The sequence below is a fragment of the Danio rerio genome, chromosome 8, assembly GCF_052040795.2.
Source record: "Danio rerio strain M-AB ecotype USA chromosome 8, GRCz13ab, whole genome shotgun sequence".
Classification (NCBI taxonomy): Eukaryota; Metazoa; Chordata; class Actinopteri; order Cypriniformes; family Danionidae; genus Danio; species Danio rerio.
This window is the reverse complement of record NC_141028.1, coordinates 22676630-22695892: the sequence shown is the minus strand read 5'-3', so window position 1 is coordinate 22695892 and position 19263 is coordinate 22676630. Positions and strand designations below refer to the sequence as shown.

At 37.0% G+C, this 19263-nt stretch overlaps 1 protein-coding gene and 1 long non-coding RNA gene across 33 annotated transcripts in view; both read right to left on the bottom strand.

The window, feature by feature from the left end:
- Positions 1-2925: 2925 nt before the first annotated feature.
- On the bottom strand, positions 2926-11195 carry LOC147835566 (uncharacterized). The gene is made up of 2 exons (XR_015497821.1): positions 4802-11195; positions 2926-4659 (listed from the first exon to the last, which is right to left on the bottom strand). It is a non-coding gene; the product is annotated as an uncharacterized LOC147835566 (long non-coding RNA).
- A 1907-nt stretch (positions 11196-13102) lies between these two features.
- Positions 13103-19263, bottom strand: part of nfic (nuclear factor I/C) — a 223466-nt gene continuing 217305 nt past the window's right edge. For all 32 annotated transcript variants that reach the window (XM_087264522.1, XM_087264528.1, XM_087264523.1 and 29 more), the window contains one exon: positions 13103-14502. In XM_087264522.1, the coding sequence (XP_087120648.1) occupies positions 14482-14502 (21 nt within the window). In that variant the 3' untranslated portion in view covers positions 13103-14481. The remainder of the gene's footprint in view (positions 14503-19263) is intronic.

Sequence of the window (19263 nt, the reverse complement as noted above, 5' to 3'; positions counted from 1 at the left end):
TGATTTCATGAATTTAAGTTTAACAACCCTGTTTCTCAAATAGATCAACTCCCTCTACTCTCTCAACTAGCAGGCCGACCGTTGGCCAGCACCCAAATTTTGACTATAAAGGTGAGAACTTCTTGCAGTAACACTGGAAGCTTAGCCGTAGGACAACTGCTCATTGCCCAAAATTCTCAGACATTCAGTTGAAGTCAGAATTATTAGCCCCCCTGAATTATTTATTTCCCCAATTTCTGTTTAAAGGAGAGATTTTTTTTTTCAACACGTTTCTAAACGTAATAGTTTTAATAACTCATTTCTAATAACTGACCTATTTTTATCTTTGTCATGATGACAGTAAATAATATTTGACTAGATATCTTTCAAGACACTTCTATACAGCTTAAGGTGCCATTTAAAGGCTTAATTAGGTTAACTAGGCAAATTAGGGTAATTAGGCAAGTTATTGTATAACGATGGTTTGTTTTGTAGACTATTGAAAAATATAGTTTAAAGGGGCTAATAATTTTGACCTTAAAATGGTGTTTAAAAAATTAAAAACTGCTTTTACTCTAGCCGAAATAAAACAAATAAGACTTTCTCCAGAAGAAAAAATATTATCAGACATACTGTGAAAATTTCCTTGCTCTGTTAAACATTATATGGGAAATATTTAAAAAAGAAAAAACTTCAACTGGATGTAATGGTCTTCCAATGTGACCGCAACAGGCTCCCTAGTCTTTAGAGAGGAAGATGATGGCACGTCTCTGAGGTTGTAAATAATCTCCTTACTTGACATTTTATTATTCATTCCTAATCTGTCTTTTATCCACCTGTTTTATTACTTGTGTTAAGCATTTATAAATTTTTATTACTCATTAATGAGGTCCTTTCTCCCACAAACACATAACAGTGATATTGGTTGGGCCTTTTTATGCTGATAATGACAGCTGTAATTACGTTTGGATGTGAGAAGCACCAAAAACAAGGAACTTTTCCAGTCCTCCTTCACTGTATTTTCAGAGATTCAAATTTTAAAGTCAAGTTCGTTTGGAGTCCACCATAGAAATATTAATCGAATTAATCGAAATTCAGTTTCCATTTTGGGTTTTATGATTATGCAAAATAATAATAATCATTAAAATGTTTAAATTGTGCCTCTCTAAATTGCTCTACATTCATACCTCCTCAAAGCCGGATTGCAGTAAAATCATGTAAATTGACTTTTGCAGCATGGGACGCGTCTCGTTAATGGCTATTTGTATTATTAAGCATTTAAAGCCTTTATTCATATTTTTAAAAGCACGAAAAGGAATTTGTACTGGTCTATGCATGTGCTGTAGGGGTGTATGTCCCCACCAATATCAAGAGCAAATCTACACCCTTGCTGAGTGCAGTGTAGCACTAATAAAGTTTTATGAATGCGCACAAAGACACATGGCCATAGTAAGAAACTTTGGTTTGGTTTTCAACAAAGCCTGGCTTGTTTGGTACGGGACAATCATGTAATTCTTGTGTATTTATATTCAATGCTATTATGTGGACTATGGAAAAGTGCAACCGCTTATAAAAATATCTCCCTTTGTGGAAAGAAAAAAGAAATGTATACAGCGCAGACATAATACCAGATTGATACTTTTGGTTGACTATCCCTTTAATTTCATTCATTTTCCTTCAGCTTAGTCCCTTATTAATCAGGGGTTGCCACAGCGGAATGAATTGCCAACTATTCCGGCATATGTTTTATGCAGCGTATACCCATCCAGCCACAACCCAGTACTGGGAAACACCCATACACTCTCACATTACACACACATTCATACACTATGGCCAATTTTGCTGATCCAATTTACTCGTACCACATATGTCTTTGGATCTTAAGGAAAACTGGAGCAGCCTGAGGAAACCCTTGCAAATACAGGGTGAACATGCAAAATCCACATAGTAATGCCACAACTGGCCCAGCAAGGACTCAAACCAGCGACCTTCTTGCTGTGAGGCGACAGTGCTTACTACCGTGCTGCTCCCTTTTAAGAGTTCACACTTAGCTGATGATTGATTATAAAGCTTGTTTGGCATGCTGTCCAGTGATCTGTGATCCCAGGGGTCCCTACCGTTTGCAAGGTGAGAGGGGAGTTTGAGCTCAGGTAGATCTGGAGAACTCCCCTGCTGTAGTAGCTAATGAACAGATAGTGATTGCTCTTCAGATATAATTACTTAGCATGTCTATGGTGTCGATTTGGTTTAGTCAATTAACTTAAGTTGCACGTTTTTGGACGGTGGGAGGAAACCAGGGGAAACCCACGTGAGCATGGGGAGAATGTGTGAACTCCACACAGAAACGTCGGCTGGCTTGGTAAGGACTAGAACCAGTGATGTTCTTGCTGTGAAACAACGGTGCTAACCACTGGGCCATCATGCCACCCATCTAGGAAAGGAGGAGGAGTAGGGGTGGAAGGAGGGATTCTTTAAAATGAAGATGGCTGTTTTACGGAACGTATTAGGGTATTTATAGTGGCTTAGGAATCGTCTGATTGGTGAATCATAAATTGAATAATGCGGGACCAGCTGTTAGCAATCATAAGCATGTGATCCTCTTAAAATAAAATTAGTTTATAAATAAACTTCACTTAATTTAATTTGTCCTATTTTTGGACTCCAAAATAGGTTATGTAAACAAACAACCAAAATGCAGAAAAAAATTGGTAGCTTTAAAGAGTTTTGCTTGAGCTAAAATTAGGCAATAGTCTTCACCTGGGAACGACCGTAAAAAACAAGGAACATACATCCAAAACACACAAAGACACAACGATCAAGATTAATCTGCATAAACATTGAAGACTGCCAAGTAACTTCAGCAGACGCTGGGTCTAACTGATTAGAAAGAAAACCACATTGATTGGTCAGAGAAAGAAAAAGAATGAAAAGAAACCAGTCACCTCATTTCAGAGTTGTAGCATAGCTTTGTTTATTTTTTTATTTCATTTTCATTTTATTTATTTTTTTTGCATAGGGAAACATACTCACTTCCAGTACTGTATTCATGAGCGATTTTCTTTTTTTTTTTTTTTTTTTTTTGCGAACAGCGATGGCTGAATACAATGTTATAATGAAATATTGTTAAAGCTGTAATTTCCCCCTCACACCAGTTCAAAAACACATGGCAAATTTAGTTTGTTGTGCATGAGAAAAACAAAGTCTTTTCTCATCTGTTTCAAAAAACGTACATACCGACTTTTGCTGATAGGTTACAATTTAGCGAGAAACAGAGACAAATAACGAAAATCTGATGCGTTGTCCAAAAGAAGACGGATGCATGTCACCGTGTCAGTTGTGAATGTGTCTGAACTAAATGTCCACATGCCCCTTCCTGGTGTGAAGTGTGTTTATCTGTGCAGCAAGCAAGCGTTTAATGAGTAACTACTATGGTAATATTTGTAAAGAATAATGTGATTAAAAAAGAGGAAGGAAAAAAACCAACGAAAAACCTTGAAATTTTAACACTGCATCAGAATGCTCTCTGAAAAACATTTCAACCTTCGTCCTTTCAACTCGAAGCATCGAGAAAACAGCATGCTTAAAAACAAAAGAAACAACAACGGTAGAGATATTTATAGAAATGAAACAAAAATTGGGAAGAGGGCACCCTGAAAGATTGATGCGTGAATTTCGGGGGTGTCAAACATTCGGGAGCAGGCGGTGTGTCAGGGTGTTTTTGGCAATTCATTTGTGAAAGACTTATCAAAATATTGCATAAATCGCAAAAGCCTATGAATGGCTTTTCTGACTAACAGGTATTCTTCAGGTAATTCGATCTTAGGGCCAGGTTTAGAAAAGCCTCACAGCATCATAACAACCTTAAACGTTAGTTAATAACGTGATAGTGAAAGGCTTTGTCAAATCTGTCCACTTGGATCCAAGATTACATACAAAAAACATCTGAATAACAAAAGCTGTTTCCACCACTGCAGAGTAGAGTAAAAACACGGATTACACAAGGTTGAAGAAAAGAAACCAAAGCTGTACAGGCACTGCATGTTAAATTTGTGTATTTACCCCATTTTAAAATGAATATTAATATTATTTCACTGTTTATAACTTTGATTTGCACTGCTGGTTTGCTAAGGGAGCGTCGAAACAACTAGCCATTCTACAAATGTTAAGGATGGGTCTCCATTCATATTGAACTGTACTGTATCCCACAAACACTGTCTGTGCCGCCATTAACTCTACAGTCATCGAACTCTGGTGGAAACCCTCCATCATCCCCAAAGCTCAATCTCAAACAATGCTGCAAAGTTTGAATTACACTTTTCAACGGGGGAATGCCAAAATAATCAGTGACCTCACCTGCACACAAATGCGCTCTAAGGAGGATTCGCTTTCAGACCTGGGCAAAGACCAATGCGCAAAGACCAGTGTGTGAATGCTGCGTTCACTTTGTGTCAGAATTACTGTCATGGAGTGCAATCGTACTTGTATACTTTTTCAGCTGGGTACTGGATGTATTTTTCACAATCGTTTTTCCACAAAGGGGCTTTTAAAAAGTCTTCATGAAAGTGTTTTTAGCCTATAAACAAACTATTCAGCTGGAATTAATTCTAATTTAATTTGAAGCAAAAAGACAGAAGTACAAGAGAGTTTAGGGCAGGGGTGTCCAAACTTAGTCCTGGAGGGCTGCTGTCCTGTATAGTTTAGCTCCAACTTCCTTCAACACACCTGTCTAGAGGTTTCTAGTATTAGCTAGTTCTGGTGTGTTTAATTGGAGTTGGAACTAAAATATGCAGGACACCGGCCCTCCAGGACCGAGTTTGGACACCACTGGTTTAGCAAAAGAACTACTATCCCATGAAGCATTGCAAATGACAGTTGAATTAAAGTAGTTGGTTGTAGCTACAGAAACATTCATTCGTTTATTTTACTTCTGCTTAGTCTCTTTATTCATCAAGGGTCGCCACAGTGGAATGAACCAACGCCAACTTATCCAGCATATGTTTTGCACAGCGGATGTCCTTCCAGCTGCAACCCAGTACTGGGAAACACCCCACACTCTCCGTACACTACGGGCAATTTTTAATTCCATCCAATTCACCTATAGAGCATGTCTTAGGGCTATGGGGGAAAGCGGAGCACCTGGAGGAGAACATGCATTACTCCACACAGAAATGCCAACTGACCCAGTCATGACTTGAACCAGCAACCTTCTTGCTGTGAGGTGACAGTGCTAACCACTGAGCCACTGTGTTGCCACTACAGAAATAGTCTTTTATAAAGTTTATAGCATAATATGCATACATTTTTTGAGAATGTAGACAGATGAAATCATTCGCAGTGCTGTCTATCGATCTCTTCTGGCAAGAGGACAAAAAATGATTGATGAATGTAGTGAACATTTTGTAAACACCCCATTAGCTAACTCTGACCAGAAGTAAACGCAGTCGTTATTCCTTCATAACTAGTCACTGTATACTATAATGCTAAATCAAGCCTAGATTAAGCTTTACACACACTGATGAACTCCTTAATATTAGCAAAACATCAGGATTTGTTGCATAGATGGTATTCAGATTTTTACAATCGCCAGATCCCTCAAAACCTTTAGTTTATTACAGCTGAGCAGTTTGACTGAGCTGTCAATGTGGGTTCCAAACCAGCCAGAATGACACTGAAAAAGTAAGGATCAAGTGTAGAAACTGCATTCAGCCCTGAAGAGTTTGTCCAGCCCTTACTAACAAAAGACAAAACAAAGATCTGACCGCATGCTCACCTTTCTATCTGCTTTCGACTATGCAAAGTTCACAGCATTGTGAGGTTTGTATTACAAACCACACAAGGAAAGGTACTTTTTCATGTCTGATCGACCTATCAGTAAGCCCCTCCTCTTAAATGCAGATCAGCCAATGGCGATTGAGAACTCAGACATATTTAGGTTTCAGCGCCACAGGTAAACATGGGAAGATCTGATACTTGATGTTTGATGGGGTTTGTGATACAAAAGTAGTGAAATGATGAGCCTGGGGTGCTTGTAAAACTGATTCCAGGTATCCTGAGAGGATGAGCCGTAGAACTAATCTAAAACAATTCCTAACCACTAAACAAGACAATTTAATGTCCAGAAGATCGAAAAGGATGTATACATTCATTCTAAAGTAAGTTGCAGAAATCACTATATAGTAACACAGCCTCTGCCTTGGGTAAGTTAGTTAAGTAGTAGGGATGCACCATTTTTTTGACAATAATTAATAATTATTAATGATTATTAGCTTAAAATGGAATTTTTGTTTTTTTGTCATAAAAAAGTTTAGTGCTCTGGCTTCACTCTCCCTTCATCCAAAGTCACTGTGCAGTGTGAAGCAGCTTTCACACCAGATGCAGAAAGCTCTGTGCAATAAAACCATAGTATGAAACCCATTCATTTCACTGGCGAGTCTGGTTTATCACTGCGCTGATCAATTTTGATTAGCTTTATATATGCTCTGAGGTCAAAATTCCAAAAAGCTTAATTTTCTGTTGTGTGGATATTTTGTTCTTGTACACGTATACTTATTTAGGCATTAGCCGTACATGCTCACTGGAAGTTCAAAGCAAAGTTCACTCAAATAACATGGCAATAGGACTATGTCAATATCTATTAGGAGTTATATGGTATGCTTGCTCCTGTTGCGCTGCTGTGCTGTCAAAATTACACCTCTCGACTCATTCGCTGTCAATAAAATTTTACTATTAATATAATGTAATTTTATTGTCTTGTGTTTTTTTATTTTTGTAATTTAAGGTAATAGACTATATTTAAAAGGGCTTTCAAAATTCACTCATTAATCTTCGGCTTAGTCTCTTTATTAATCAGAGGTCGCCACAGCGCAATAAACTGCCAACTTATCCAGCATATGTTTTACACACCGGATGCCCTTCCAGCTGCAACCCAGTGGTTGGAAACATCCACACACACTCATTTACACACACACACAATGGCCAATTTAGTTTATTCAACTCACCTATAGCGCATGTCTTTTGACTTTGGGGGAAACCGGAGCACCCTGAAAAAATGCCAACTGAGCCAGCCAGGCCTCGAACCAGCGATCTTTTTGCTGTGAGGTGACTGTGCTAACCACTGAGAAACTGTGTCACCAGCTTACAAAATACTTTATAATACTTAATCAAACAATAAATACATATTACAAAGCATTTTAAGCTTCTGTTTCCATTTTCAGCCCAGAATTTTTATTTTGTTGCATCCCTAATAAGCAGCGCATGTATATCAGCGCTTCTTCATATTAACCTAGTTAAATGTAATCTTGTTAATGTTGATATCATTTTATTTAAGCTTCCCCTGCAGTACATGAACACTGCTGATCCTGGATGTCATCTGCGGTAGTGACGATAACTAAAATATTTTACATATCTCTACATGGCATATGCTCCTCATAATGTTTAAAGCTCCTCAGAATGTATCAAAAACATATTGGGACTAGATTCTGTAAGACATTTAGCAATTGCATTTTGTTTGTCTGAGTTAGCAATAAGTATCTGTGGGGCACAGCTTACCGATAGGTCAATTCTTTATGAGTGCCTGAGTAGAATCTCCTCACATCCTGTTTATGTCAGTGGGTGAACAAGGAAATCTACATTCTATTCAGCATAATTACATGTGTCAATGACTAATTAAAGTGCCTGGACCTCAGAGTTAAACAATCTTTTTAGTGATGCACATTCTGCCGATTCTGGTAAATACAGGCATGAGTGGGCTGATGGTAGAAAACGAGAAGAACACACAGCGTTAACCCACATTCAACAGCTCCAGGCTGAATCTAGGAAGGCACTCAGAAGAGTGAGGTCTAAAGTCCTGCTAGATCTGTTAGTCTGTACACACAAACACACACATACACACTCACACATGCGCGCACGCACACACCATAAATCTATTAGCCATGCCACTGATTGTCTACAGGCGGCCAAAGTAACTATATGGCAAAAAAAAAAAAAAACTTTTTCAGGTAAAAAGAATTAAACACCCCTAATTTATTTTAAATACATTATACAACATATATTGTAAACAAGCATTCAAAAGTTTGGGGTTGATTGATTTGAGGTAAGATTGTAGAAATGAAAAAATCTGTCTGATCAAAATGCTACTAGAAATGTATTTAATATGACTATTAATACTTTTATGTCTCTTTAATTTAAAAAGTATTAATTTTCAAAAAGAGGAAAAAATAATCTTACTGCCCCCAAACCTTTGAACAGTAAACTGAAGAAAATGGTGTGGAAACAATTTCCACTCATAAATTGCTGGTTATCTTAACAAATAACAAACAAATTTAGATAAACATGACATCGTGGACCAGTAAAAACTAAATAGTATTTTGTATTTCATACGCTTAACATCATTTACAACTTTTAAATATGTTTTAAATCTATATATCTTGAAGTTTATTCTTTTCATCCCATTGGCGAACACAATCACTAAAATTAGCTAAAAAACTGTGCCATTGGGAACGACAAATAAACCTAATTTCACGAGTTCACAAGCACTTAGATATTGCTTGACAATATTAGCAGGTTTGGCATGCTGTCCCGGGAGAGAACCTTGAGCTCGGAGATAATTGAGCCAGGGCTCCCGCCTGGTCGATAAGCATGTAAGGGGGTACAAGATCAGGTAGTTCTCGAGAGCTCCCCCTGGGGAAGGAGGAAAAGGGGGAGATGGGGTGGATGGGGGTACTCTTATTAAACGTAATTTCTATTAAGAAAAGAAGGTAATTTTAAGACAGGCTATTTATAGTGAGTTAGATTAATCTGATTGGCTTACTAATGATTACAGATGGGAGACCAGCCGCAATCTATCATATCACATGCTCCTCTCGAAATTAAGCTGTGGGTCACACTGCACTTTTCTCCCCGTAGACTTCCATTCATACGCATGCCAATGTGTCTGGAAACGCAAGCTCCTGCTATAGGTTTCACAGTTCGCTGCGTTGAAAGTTCAAGCTTGGTGAACTCTAACCTGCGAAATTGGATCACATGATTGCATGAGACTAATCGAAGATCAAAACATGACCTCTCTGGACAGAAATTTAAAACATGGACCAATGGCTCGCTTTTTAAATGTCTAATCATCCTGTTTAATCCCACCCCTTTTTCGTAGCGCCATACGACAGAATTTCACAAGTTCAAACTCTAGTGTGACTGCAGCATTAGTTTGTGAAACTTCACAAGATCAAGTCTCCTACCATGTCATGTAAATCCATTTTGTTTTAGAGATGTTTAGATTTTTTTAACAGAAAAAGAAAGGCTATTTTCGAAAATGTTTCTCAACAATCCAGTTCACACTTCTAAGGTTTGCGGTGCACAGGAACCTGGCGTGATTTCAACATCATAAAGGGTCAATTTATCACAAATGACAACAGGTAAATAAAAGGGTGCATTTAAGCAGCTTCGTCTCATCTTTCTTCCATTCTCATCATTATTCATCACGATGCATCAACAAGGCTGAGAAATATTCCCAGAGAAGCAAACCTTAGAAAGAACTATTAATTATTATTAGACAAAGATTCAATACCAGATTATCTAGTGCAACCTTCCAAGTAGAAGTACAGAAAAAAAAGTGTTCAAAGATCTTGAAACTAGCATGACAAAAAAAGGGAAAAATAAGTGCAGAGGTTTTAAAACAAGTCTTGGAAATAACAACAAAAAAATGGCAATGGAATCTGCATAAACATCTCAAAGCTTGATGAAGCTGTTGGCTCCGTTTAAAATGACGACAAGTGATGCTGAATTTACCGTTTTTTATGATCAAAATAACGCTGTGAAAAGTGTATGCGAATGGTGCTGACGTAAATTCTCAACAGCAGATCCTTTAGAAGGAGCTTTCAAATTTTTTTTGTGGCTTGACCACAAGCTTATGACTGCTAAAGTCAAACATACAAAAAAAAGAAATTCTCATACAAAAAGTGATTTTTATGTACATTTTCACCTTTTTTTCTTATTCTACTGAATATATGGTTAAGCATTTATACACAATTCAACGACACGCATAAAAATGATAATCACCTATAAAAATTATTAGTCAAGAATTTCGCAATCAAACAGTAAGATAATGTTTCATCCAATAACATGCATTATTCGCATCATAGCAAGTTCAATCATCACCTGTGGCCACTTTAAAAAGCACAAATCGGGGTAACAACCCACTCTTGAAGTGTTTCCATCTCTCGGCCATCTGTAGCCAATTCTATCATACACACACACACACAAAAAAAAGCAAACGAAGAAGACGACGGCATGCTCACAGAGCTCATCACAGAGCTACTGCGCTGGCGAAAACCACCCCTGTTAGACGGAGCCCACCATCCTATCCTGGCCAGAGGGTTGACAGCTTTAGAAAGATGAAAATGGAGCAGTGCAAATCTTCACAGGACAGGCAGTGGATCATGAGAGTCTGTTCCCAAAAGGAATAACCCCTAAAATTAGCATGAAACAATCCCAATTCTCCAAAACAGACCCCTGTTCCATTGCCTGTCCTGTTAAACACAAGGAAAATTGCTTGCTGAATGATGCTAGCACTTCTGCAAAAGTTTGAATCATGGTGTAGGAGAGCCGTTCTGCTTTAGGACTCCGACTTTTGGCCAGGATTGAGGACGACGGGCTCGCAAATCATTCGAGATCTTACCACGGGTGTCATGTAAACAAAATCTCTTGTTCTTTCTCAAATAGCTACCAGCAAATGGCGTTAGCTACCAGCGTTGCAATATCCATTGCAGAAACAATACTGTACACTGCATCACAAACTACAACATGGCCTCTCCTGACCCAGCTCCAGAAATACACTATATATTCTCCTCCGCAATATAAACTCCCCTGACACTACACGCTACCAATTATAAATTATCTCCTACCATCTACTTTTATAAAAAGAGGAAGAAGAAAAAGAAGAAGCATTCTGGTGGATTAATTCATTTTCTAAGAAGACGCCAAGTCAGCAGTACAGTGTGTTTTGCTGTTCTTGTGTCTGTACATAGAACTGGACACAATATGTTTGAGCTACTCTTCTAGAATTAATGTAAGAACATATACAAGGGATTTGATTAGTAAAACAACATAATCGTAAATTGTAAAAAATCATTTACGTCACACGTTACTACATGTCCTACTGCAGCCAGTGTTATACAGGGGTTAAAGTGACAGTTCACAGTTTGCCATTATTCATTCACACTCATGTTGTTGCGAAACCTTACACTGAACGTCAAAGGGGTCCAAAAGCAAGACGGTTGACTGTTTCGGCAAGTTTGAAACAACATAAGAGCAAACACATTTATTTTTGGGTGAACTATCGGGCTAAGAAATGCCTAGATTTTCAGAAACACATTGGATAAAAGGCAAAAATCACACTGTGGGGGCTATAAGTGCTCAGTTGTGAAATTTAAACTTGACCAAAACGAAGTTTATAGAGGACGGCCATTTAATTTTGAATCCATCTCCGGCCGCTCCTCTTCACATCCATAATGGGTAAAAACTCATTTAAAAACATGATAACACAATCAAAACTAATACGTTTAACATGAAAAGGGAATTAAAAAGTCAGATATGGAGAGAGCTGGTACTGCATCTTTCACAGAATTTTTTATACTGTTTCTCAATACATGAACATAAAACGGCGGTAAAATAAAGCAGGGAATATTTCATGCTGACTACGGTGATTTAAAAAAAAGCCTCTCTCACCCATCCAAAACTACAGCTATCAGGTAACCTGTTAGTCTTAATCTGATTATGACAGGCAATCAAACATGCAGCATTTTTAATCCTTTGCGACACCGGTTACATCAAAAAAAAGAAGAAGAAACAAAATGAATCCTTTAAAATTATGCATTATCATTCTTAACTAAAGGCAAGGCACATAATATGTTTTATAAAATATCGTGCAAAGTAGAAGAGGGATAAACGTCAAAACCAATGTAATACAAAGGTAAAATTCATCTGTGTCATTGGCTCTTTGCTCGAGGGGGTCTTGAAGGAGAAGTCAGGAGCATTTCGCTTCAGAGCTAATACTAAGATTATCTGCCATGCGCCCATGTCAGCGATATGGTGGTCGTCTGAGCTTAATTCTTGTGAGTTTTCTCTTGAAAGCACCATGCATTGTTATATATATATAATTCATATATAGAGATTTCCATACAATTTTCATATCAGCACCATTAAAACAAGTCATGTCTTATGTATTCTGGGTCAACTCAATAGAATGTGTATGCAAAGCCATTATAAAAGATTAGCCGAAGCAACCAGAGTTGTGTGTGGATATTATCAATATATATATTTTTGGAAATTGGCGTATGTGTTTGTGAAGGTACCTAGGAAAGCTCTGATATGTGTTGATTTCGTCATGTTCTGGTGGATTATAACGCAGTGGTGTGTGTGTGTTTTGTTCAGCCGTCTGCATTTTTCAGTGGCTAAGCGTTCGTCCATGCAGCTGAAAGAGGGGCTTGGGGGATTGCTAGGCTGTTTATCTCTCTGGGCATAAAATCAACCCCTCGAACTTATAAAACAACAACAACAACCAACCACAGTAGATGAAGCAAAAAAAAAATTCAAAATTCAAATTAAAGTTTTGCAATGTCTCAGGCACTTTTCATGGCTTCGTGATTTGGGTTCGGTAGCGTTGTAGATTAAGCCCTGATGTTATTTCATTAGTACAAATCAACACATCTCAGAGTGCAGAATAACCCATTTCTGAGGCAACCAGCCGGAGACGTGCTGGTCAAAGGCGTCCGCCTTCCAGTCAACTCTGGAACAGAGCATAATCACAGACTGACTTCCTTTTTATCTCACGTCAAACATCCAAATCATTGACATTCCTACGGATTAAAGTGTATAATCTGCTTCAAAATAAAAACAGTCATAGTTTCTCGCAATAGAAACGTGGGAGAAAAAAAAAAACTTTGTTTGTTTTTCTTCTTGAACTATGGGACTTGTATAAAAGTAATGACATAAACGTGGACACATTTACATAGAAAATGTCAGATCGTTCTGATCAGCGACTAAGAAAGCAACCCTCCTCATCTACCGAGTGATCAGAACATGACAAAAATAATCGACTCGCAGCATTTCATATGATTAGGCCAAACAGGAATTTGCAAAAGAGGAAAAAAGAATTTATAAATTCAAAGTAGTGCAATGCCTGTAATTTCCAATGGATTTCAACAAATTACAAATAGAGATAGAGAGAGAAAAAAAAAACTATCCTCTACACCCAATACTGTCTAAGTAATGACAGAACTATATTTCAACTCCCTTTGTCACTATGTGGAAAACTCCACGTATCTACATGAATCAAAAACCCTCTAAATCTGTGCATTCACAGAGATGAATAAGGGACTACCAATGTTTATGACACGCACAAACACACGGGCACGCACACGTGCACACACACTTACTGTACAGGGGAGTCCAGGGAATGAGGGGTTTTCATATTGCGAAGAGAGGAAGGTGCTAATTCACCCCCGCTTTTCCCTGGGTCGTCCTATGAAGGCTGTATTACAGCTCACACACACACCTCGTGTAGCCTTTAACAGTACAAGCCATTGCCTCGAAATAGGTGCGTTTACTTGTAAGTGTGTGTGTGTGCGCGTGTGTGTATAAACGCTAACTGTGATGTAGAATGTCACTGAGGTACCACTAAAATTCCTCCGATGTACAAAAAGCATGACGGGTGTCCACCAAAAAGTGGACTCCTTTAGAAACGGTGGAGAATGCAATTTCGCCTCTGAACCAAAGCAAGGACGCGGGTACATGATTGTCAATAAAAGTGGATGAAAAGTAGCCTTTTCGTTTTTGTTTTCCGAAATGTCGTGTGAGCGGAAGCATCAAACTTTTCCGTTTTTCCTTTTCCAAGTCGTGTTGCCTTACAAAAAAAGAAAAAGAAAAGAATCAAAACAGACCGTGCTCACCTCCAAACCTGTGGCGAAATGCTAGCGGAAAAACCCCTTCCTTGAGGTTTCTCTTCCCTGTTCGTTAAGAAAATAAAGGATACTTATTTTGCATATAGGAGGAAGCAGCACCTGTAGCAGAAGGAGGGGGTTGAGGAGAGGCATTCCAGGAGTCAGGATGGGCCTTTTTTTCCCAACATGTCCGTCAATGTACGCCATAGTTCGGGCTGCCCTCCCAGAATAAAAACAAACAAACATCCTCCTCTTCTGTCTCCTCTTCTATGGCCGTTTTCTCTCATGCTCTTCTCCATTTCTTCTCCAGTCTTTTCAAAAACAAGTGTATTGAAGCATCTTATACTGTCGTTATGCATATATAAATATGTGTGCACATATATCTATACACACATATTGTGTATATATATGTGTGCGTGTGTATATATACAAATACTGCATATATATCAGATTTTCCCTCTTGCATCTCGTTCACGACTTTTTTTTCCTCTTGTAAATTCCACAAAAATGATTTTTCAGATCCACGTCTGTGCCTCCTCGGGTTCGTCTCTTTGAGTGTGTGTGGTGATAATCAGTTCCCCAGATACCAGGACTGAAAGAGAGAGAAAGAGAGAATCAGAATCATTAAGACATCTGTACAAACAGGAGTAACACAATAGGAGGAGCGCTACGGGATATCCATCTAAATCAGATAAAAACTCATCTGAAGCCGACCGCAGTCTAGTCGACATGGATCCGTTTCCTCTAATCTGAATGCACAGGGTGATTTATATGGGTTTCTTACACTATGGTCGCTTTTGGCTTTTTTCCCCTACTTTATTTAATTTCTCTACTAACGACATCCAAGCATTCATCACAAGTGTACTGGCATTTTTCTGAAAACACCCACCACAATTACTGTGTGCCAATTAAGAGGCTGCATACTTTGGAGACTGAATGGGTCACTGTGGTGCTACAAATCCTGTCCCATTTTGAAGGCTACTTCAAAAGCAGTTTCAAAATGCATCCTTCGTTTTCCAAGCAATCCAGAATTAAACAGACATCCCAAGATCTATGGCAAGCAGATGACAATGGAATGTTTTAAAAAAAAAGTTACATATTTAAATGCAAGTACTGCATCAGTTTACTTGGATATCTAAAAATGCAAATGTTAACAATACTAACAAATAAAGCATTTTAACATATATTTAACTTATTTACGTGTATTTTTTTCAGGATTTTTATTTTGAATCAATTTGCAACAATTTCAAAAAACGTTTTTCACATTGTCATTATGGGCTATAGTGTTTAGAATTTTGAGGAAACAAATTAATTTGATCCATTTTGGAATAAGGCAGTAAAATAAAAAAGCACTATCAATACTTTCCAGATGCACTGCATATAGTTATGTAACATAATTTATACATAGGTTATGTTAAAATACAATATATAGTATTGTTTACAGTTTTGGGGAAAGTTACTTTGGAAAGTAGTTGAGTTACTCCCCAAAAAAGTAACTAGTTTACGTTACTTAGTTACTTTGAATGGGAAGTAATGCGTTACGTTACTTTTAAGTTAATTTGGTGTTACTTTTTCTGACCTGGCTGAGGCTTGATCTCTTTCAGAACTTGCATGGTTTTTAAATAGAGGATCTCTCAAATGAGCAGAACACTTTATAACCTTCATTTACCTTGAAAAACTTCAGAGATAGACCATCTTGAAAACTGTAAACACTAACAATGGTCCTAAAGTATTTGCTGTTTTACATTTTTAATTTTTATTGCTTCTGAGAATCCAAAAAGGTCAACATATTGATAAATAATGTTATGACGGATGATTTAAAATCAAGTTATGATTGAATTGCTTCTTGTTACAGTTAGGAAATAGTTTAACATCAAGCAGGAAATGTTCACGGACCATTGACATTACAACATTGAAATGTTCTATACATGCCATATTTACAGATTACTGAAAGTTTCAAGCAATGCGCTTCTTACTTTTGCAATTTTTGTCTTATTAAAAAGTAAAATCACTGTCCAGTCAAACAATCCTCTTTTCCTTTTCTTCCATGTTTTCAAAATAATGAGAATATTTCCATCGCAGAAATGTAAAACTCCGCTGTCTTCATTTCTGTCTGTTCCCGTATCTCTCGTTGCATGGGGGACTCAACCTAATTTTGTTGATTGATTTTAATTCAGCCATTTATTAGAGAGAATTAACTAAACTAAAAAACTTGCATTAAATCCTTTAAAAAGTCATTCAAATATTATTATTGAATTTTTTAAAAATAATGCTTTAGTCTACTTAGAAAAGTAATATTATTATTAAACTAATTTTTGCGTTTGTGTGTGTGTGTTTGTAAGAAATTATGAGAAAGTTTTTCAAATATATCACAATTATTAAGTGGTGTTTAACATCTTTAAATAATTGACTATATAACTAATAAGTAATAATAATGACCTTAGCAGTTATTTTAAAAACACTTTTTAAATACACAGATTAAGATCCCGTTTAATATCAGCATTAAGAATAAACATATTTTTGATAAGATGATACACAATAAAGTATTTTGTTTATGAGTAATGTTTACTCTTTTGGGGTCAGTAAGATTTGTTTTAGGAAACTAGTTTTCAGCAAAAGTGTGTTTAATTAAATAAAACTTTATTTCAACATTGGTGAATTTCATCATCGCAATAATTTTTACTGTTTTTCTAATTCTAAAAAAATCCTATTCATAAGCATACAAATAATTTAAAAGAACCCAATTTCATTACAATCAGGCCATTTCTGATAATGGGCAGCGAACACTTAGTTGAGGGCCAGAATTGAGGAATCTATTAAAACTAATACACTGTAAAAAGCTCTGAATGCCAGACAAAGAGAGGGGGAGAGAGAGAGAAAGAGAGAGAGAGAGCTTAGCAGGATCCCACCCAAACCATTTAAAAGCAAAACAGGACTTTGGCTTTCGTTCACAGACCGCTGAAGTCTTTTTAAAACTTGACAAGGTTTAAAAACAGAAAAAAGAGGGGTTCATGCCATAAGTTCCTGGCTCAATATTTTCCACTAAGGTTTAAGTAATTTCACAGCAGTCCAGCAGACGGCTTTAACTACCCTCTAATGTATTGATTTAATAATGCTAAAAAAGGAAAATTTGTTCCTACTCCCTGCTGAAAAGTTTGTATACATCAGATTGATGACTTGATTCTTGCACAGCACCAAACCACAGACTAACTGCTGCCCAAATCCACAATGCAATGGCCAGATATTAGCACACAGCCTTGAGAATCGGAGTTAAAATCCTTTGACACATTTCAGTATAAAAACAGCAGTGGCGCCAAGGAGTGCTGGCAGCTCTTGTTCATTGATCAAGGAGCAGTTTCACTATCTGGACCACATGCACGACCAGGTATCTAAAATTACATGCCACAATATTAAACTATAATCATACAGTGCATCAACATCTTTCAAGTCTTTGCTTAATGAAGTCGATTTGGACTTCTGGAGCCAAGGCATAGTTCAACCCAAAAGAACCAACACAAGTTCAGTAGCACTTGCTGAGGATGTGTATTAAATTAATAATGTTGTAAATCATGTTTAGTTTCTTGCACACTGATTGTTTTGCTTCATAAGGCCTTTATGTATTAGCAGGAGCCACATGTATTCATTTAGTTTTGCTGTTTGTTCTGCTGTTGACCTACACTTTATGATGCTGAAGCACAATGATTTCAGCTGTAAATCATCTATAATTTTTTACAGAAGAAAAAATTCACTTGCAGTGCATCTTAATTGGTCTGAAAAGAGTAAATTAACAGCAGTTAATTAATAAATATATCTATATACGCATACAGTTGAAGTCAGAATTATTAGCCCCCCTGTTTATTTTTTCCCCAATTTCTGATTAACGGAGAGAAGATTTTTCAAAACATTTTTAAACATAATAGTTTTAATAACTCATTTCTAATAACTGATTTATTTTATCTTTGCCATGATGAGAGTAAATAATATTTGACCCTTAAAAACAACCCTTACAGAAAACATTCTACAATTTTACATTTTCATTTTACATTTTCCTCATGGGGAACTCACTAATGACAAAATATAATGGTATTGCTATACTTGCGGGGACATCCAAGGTAGATACCAAAGTTTGTTTTTGTGAATTTTTAGAACACTTCATAGATGTAATATTCTTATACTTGTTATGGCTGTTATGGCCTAAAGAGCTTCCTAGCTCGTGAATCAGTAGATCATTTACATGCATTCATTACACGTAGGAACACTGAGGCTGTGTCCAAAATCACCTACCACTCAAGTAGGTATTACGTTTGAATATAAGAACTTTCATCATGACTGTTAGAAAAGGATGTTCTGTATAGTATGAATGGAATTGGGACATACTACATAATTGCAAAATACATGTTGTTATTTCCATTATTCTCTTCCTTAATTGGCCTCATGGGATAGTTTAGTATCTATTGGATGTGCGCTTTAGAATCTTGCTGGAAGTAGCAGGTTATTCGAGTACTATTTCTCAAATACTATGAATTCGCACTCCTACTACTTTGCTCACATACTGTTTTTCACATGCAAAACAGTATGGAAGTACGCGATTTGGGATGCAGGATGTCAGTTCATTGTGATTATTTCATGTTACTCTCTGTGTTTCCGTCAGGACTCTCAGTGGCTTTGTGCGTTGGACTTTTCCTGTGCTTTGATATCCAACTGAGACTTTCCAGTACTCATTCCTGTAGCGACTGTTGCATTTGAACTCTGTTTGTTTTGTTTTTGATCTGCACTTTTGCGATTGCTTCACAGATAAACTACACTTGCAGTTGGATTCTTTTGTTGATTCTTTTCCTTTCGCTCGGCGTGACAGAGTGTGACAAAACTGGAATTTATTTCACACCTTTTTAAAATGAATTTACATTTTTATAAAATCATTATATATAAATAATTTGATTAATGACTGTACTGCTGCTGGTACGTGAAACAATCAAAAATATTTCTAGATTGTTCTGTACCTGTCTATGTTAAATATAGACCCATATATTTAACCCCCACTAGGTTAAATATAAATAACAGCTTCTATTTAAATAAACCATATATTGTATTTTGCTATGTTCAGTGAGTTGGTTGACATGATTCATAATTAGCGCTTCAGAACTTAAGGGAACATGGTGAGCGTCAACTTTCTCTTTTCACAGTCCACTGCAAATATTTCAGCACTTTGAAAGAATTGAGAAATCCCTTAAAGTGTTTGACTCCCTAATCAGTGCGCTGTATGCTGAATAAGAAAGCTGATTGAGACGCACCCTTGATCACTTTGGCTTAATCTGAAAAGCTGATGGTTGAAGTCACAAAGTCAGGGTCTGTC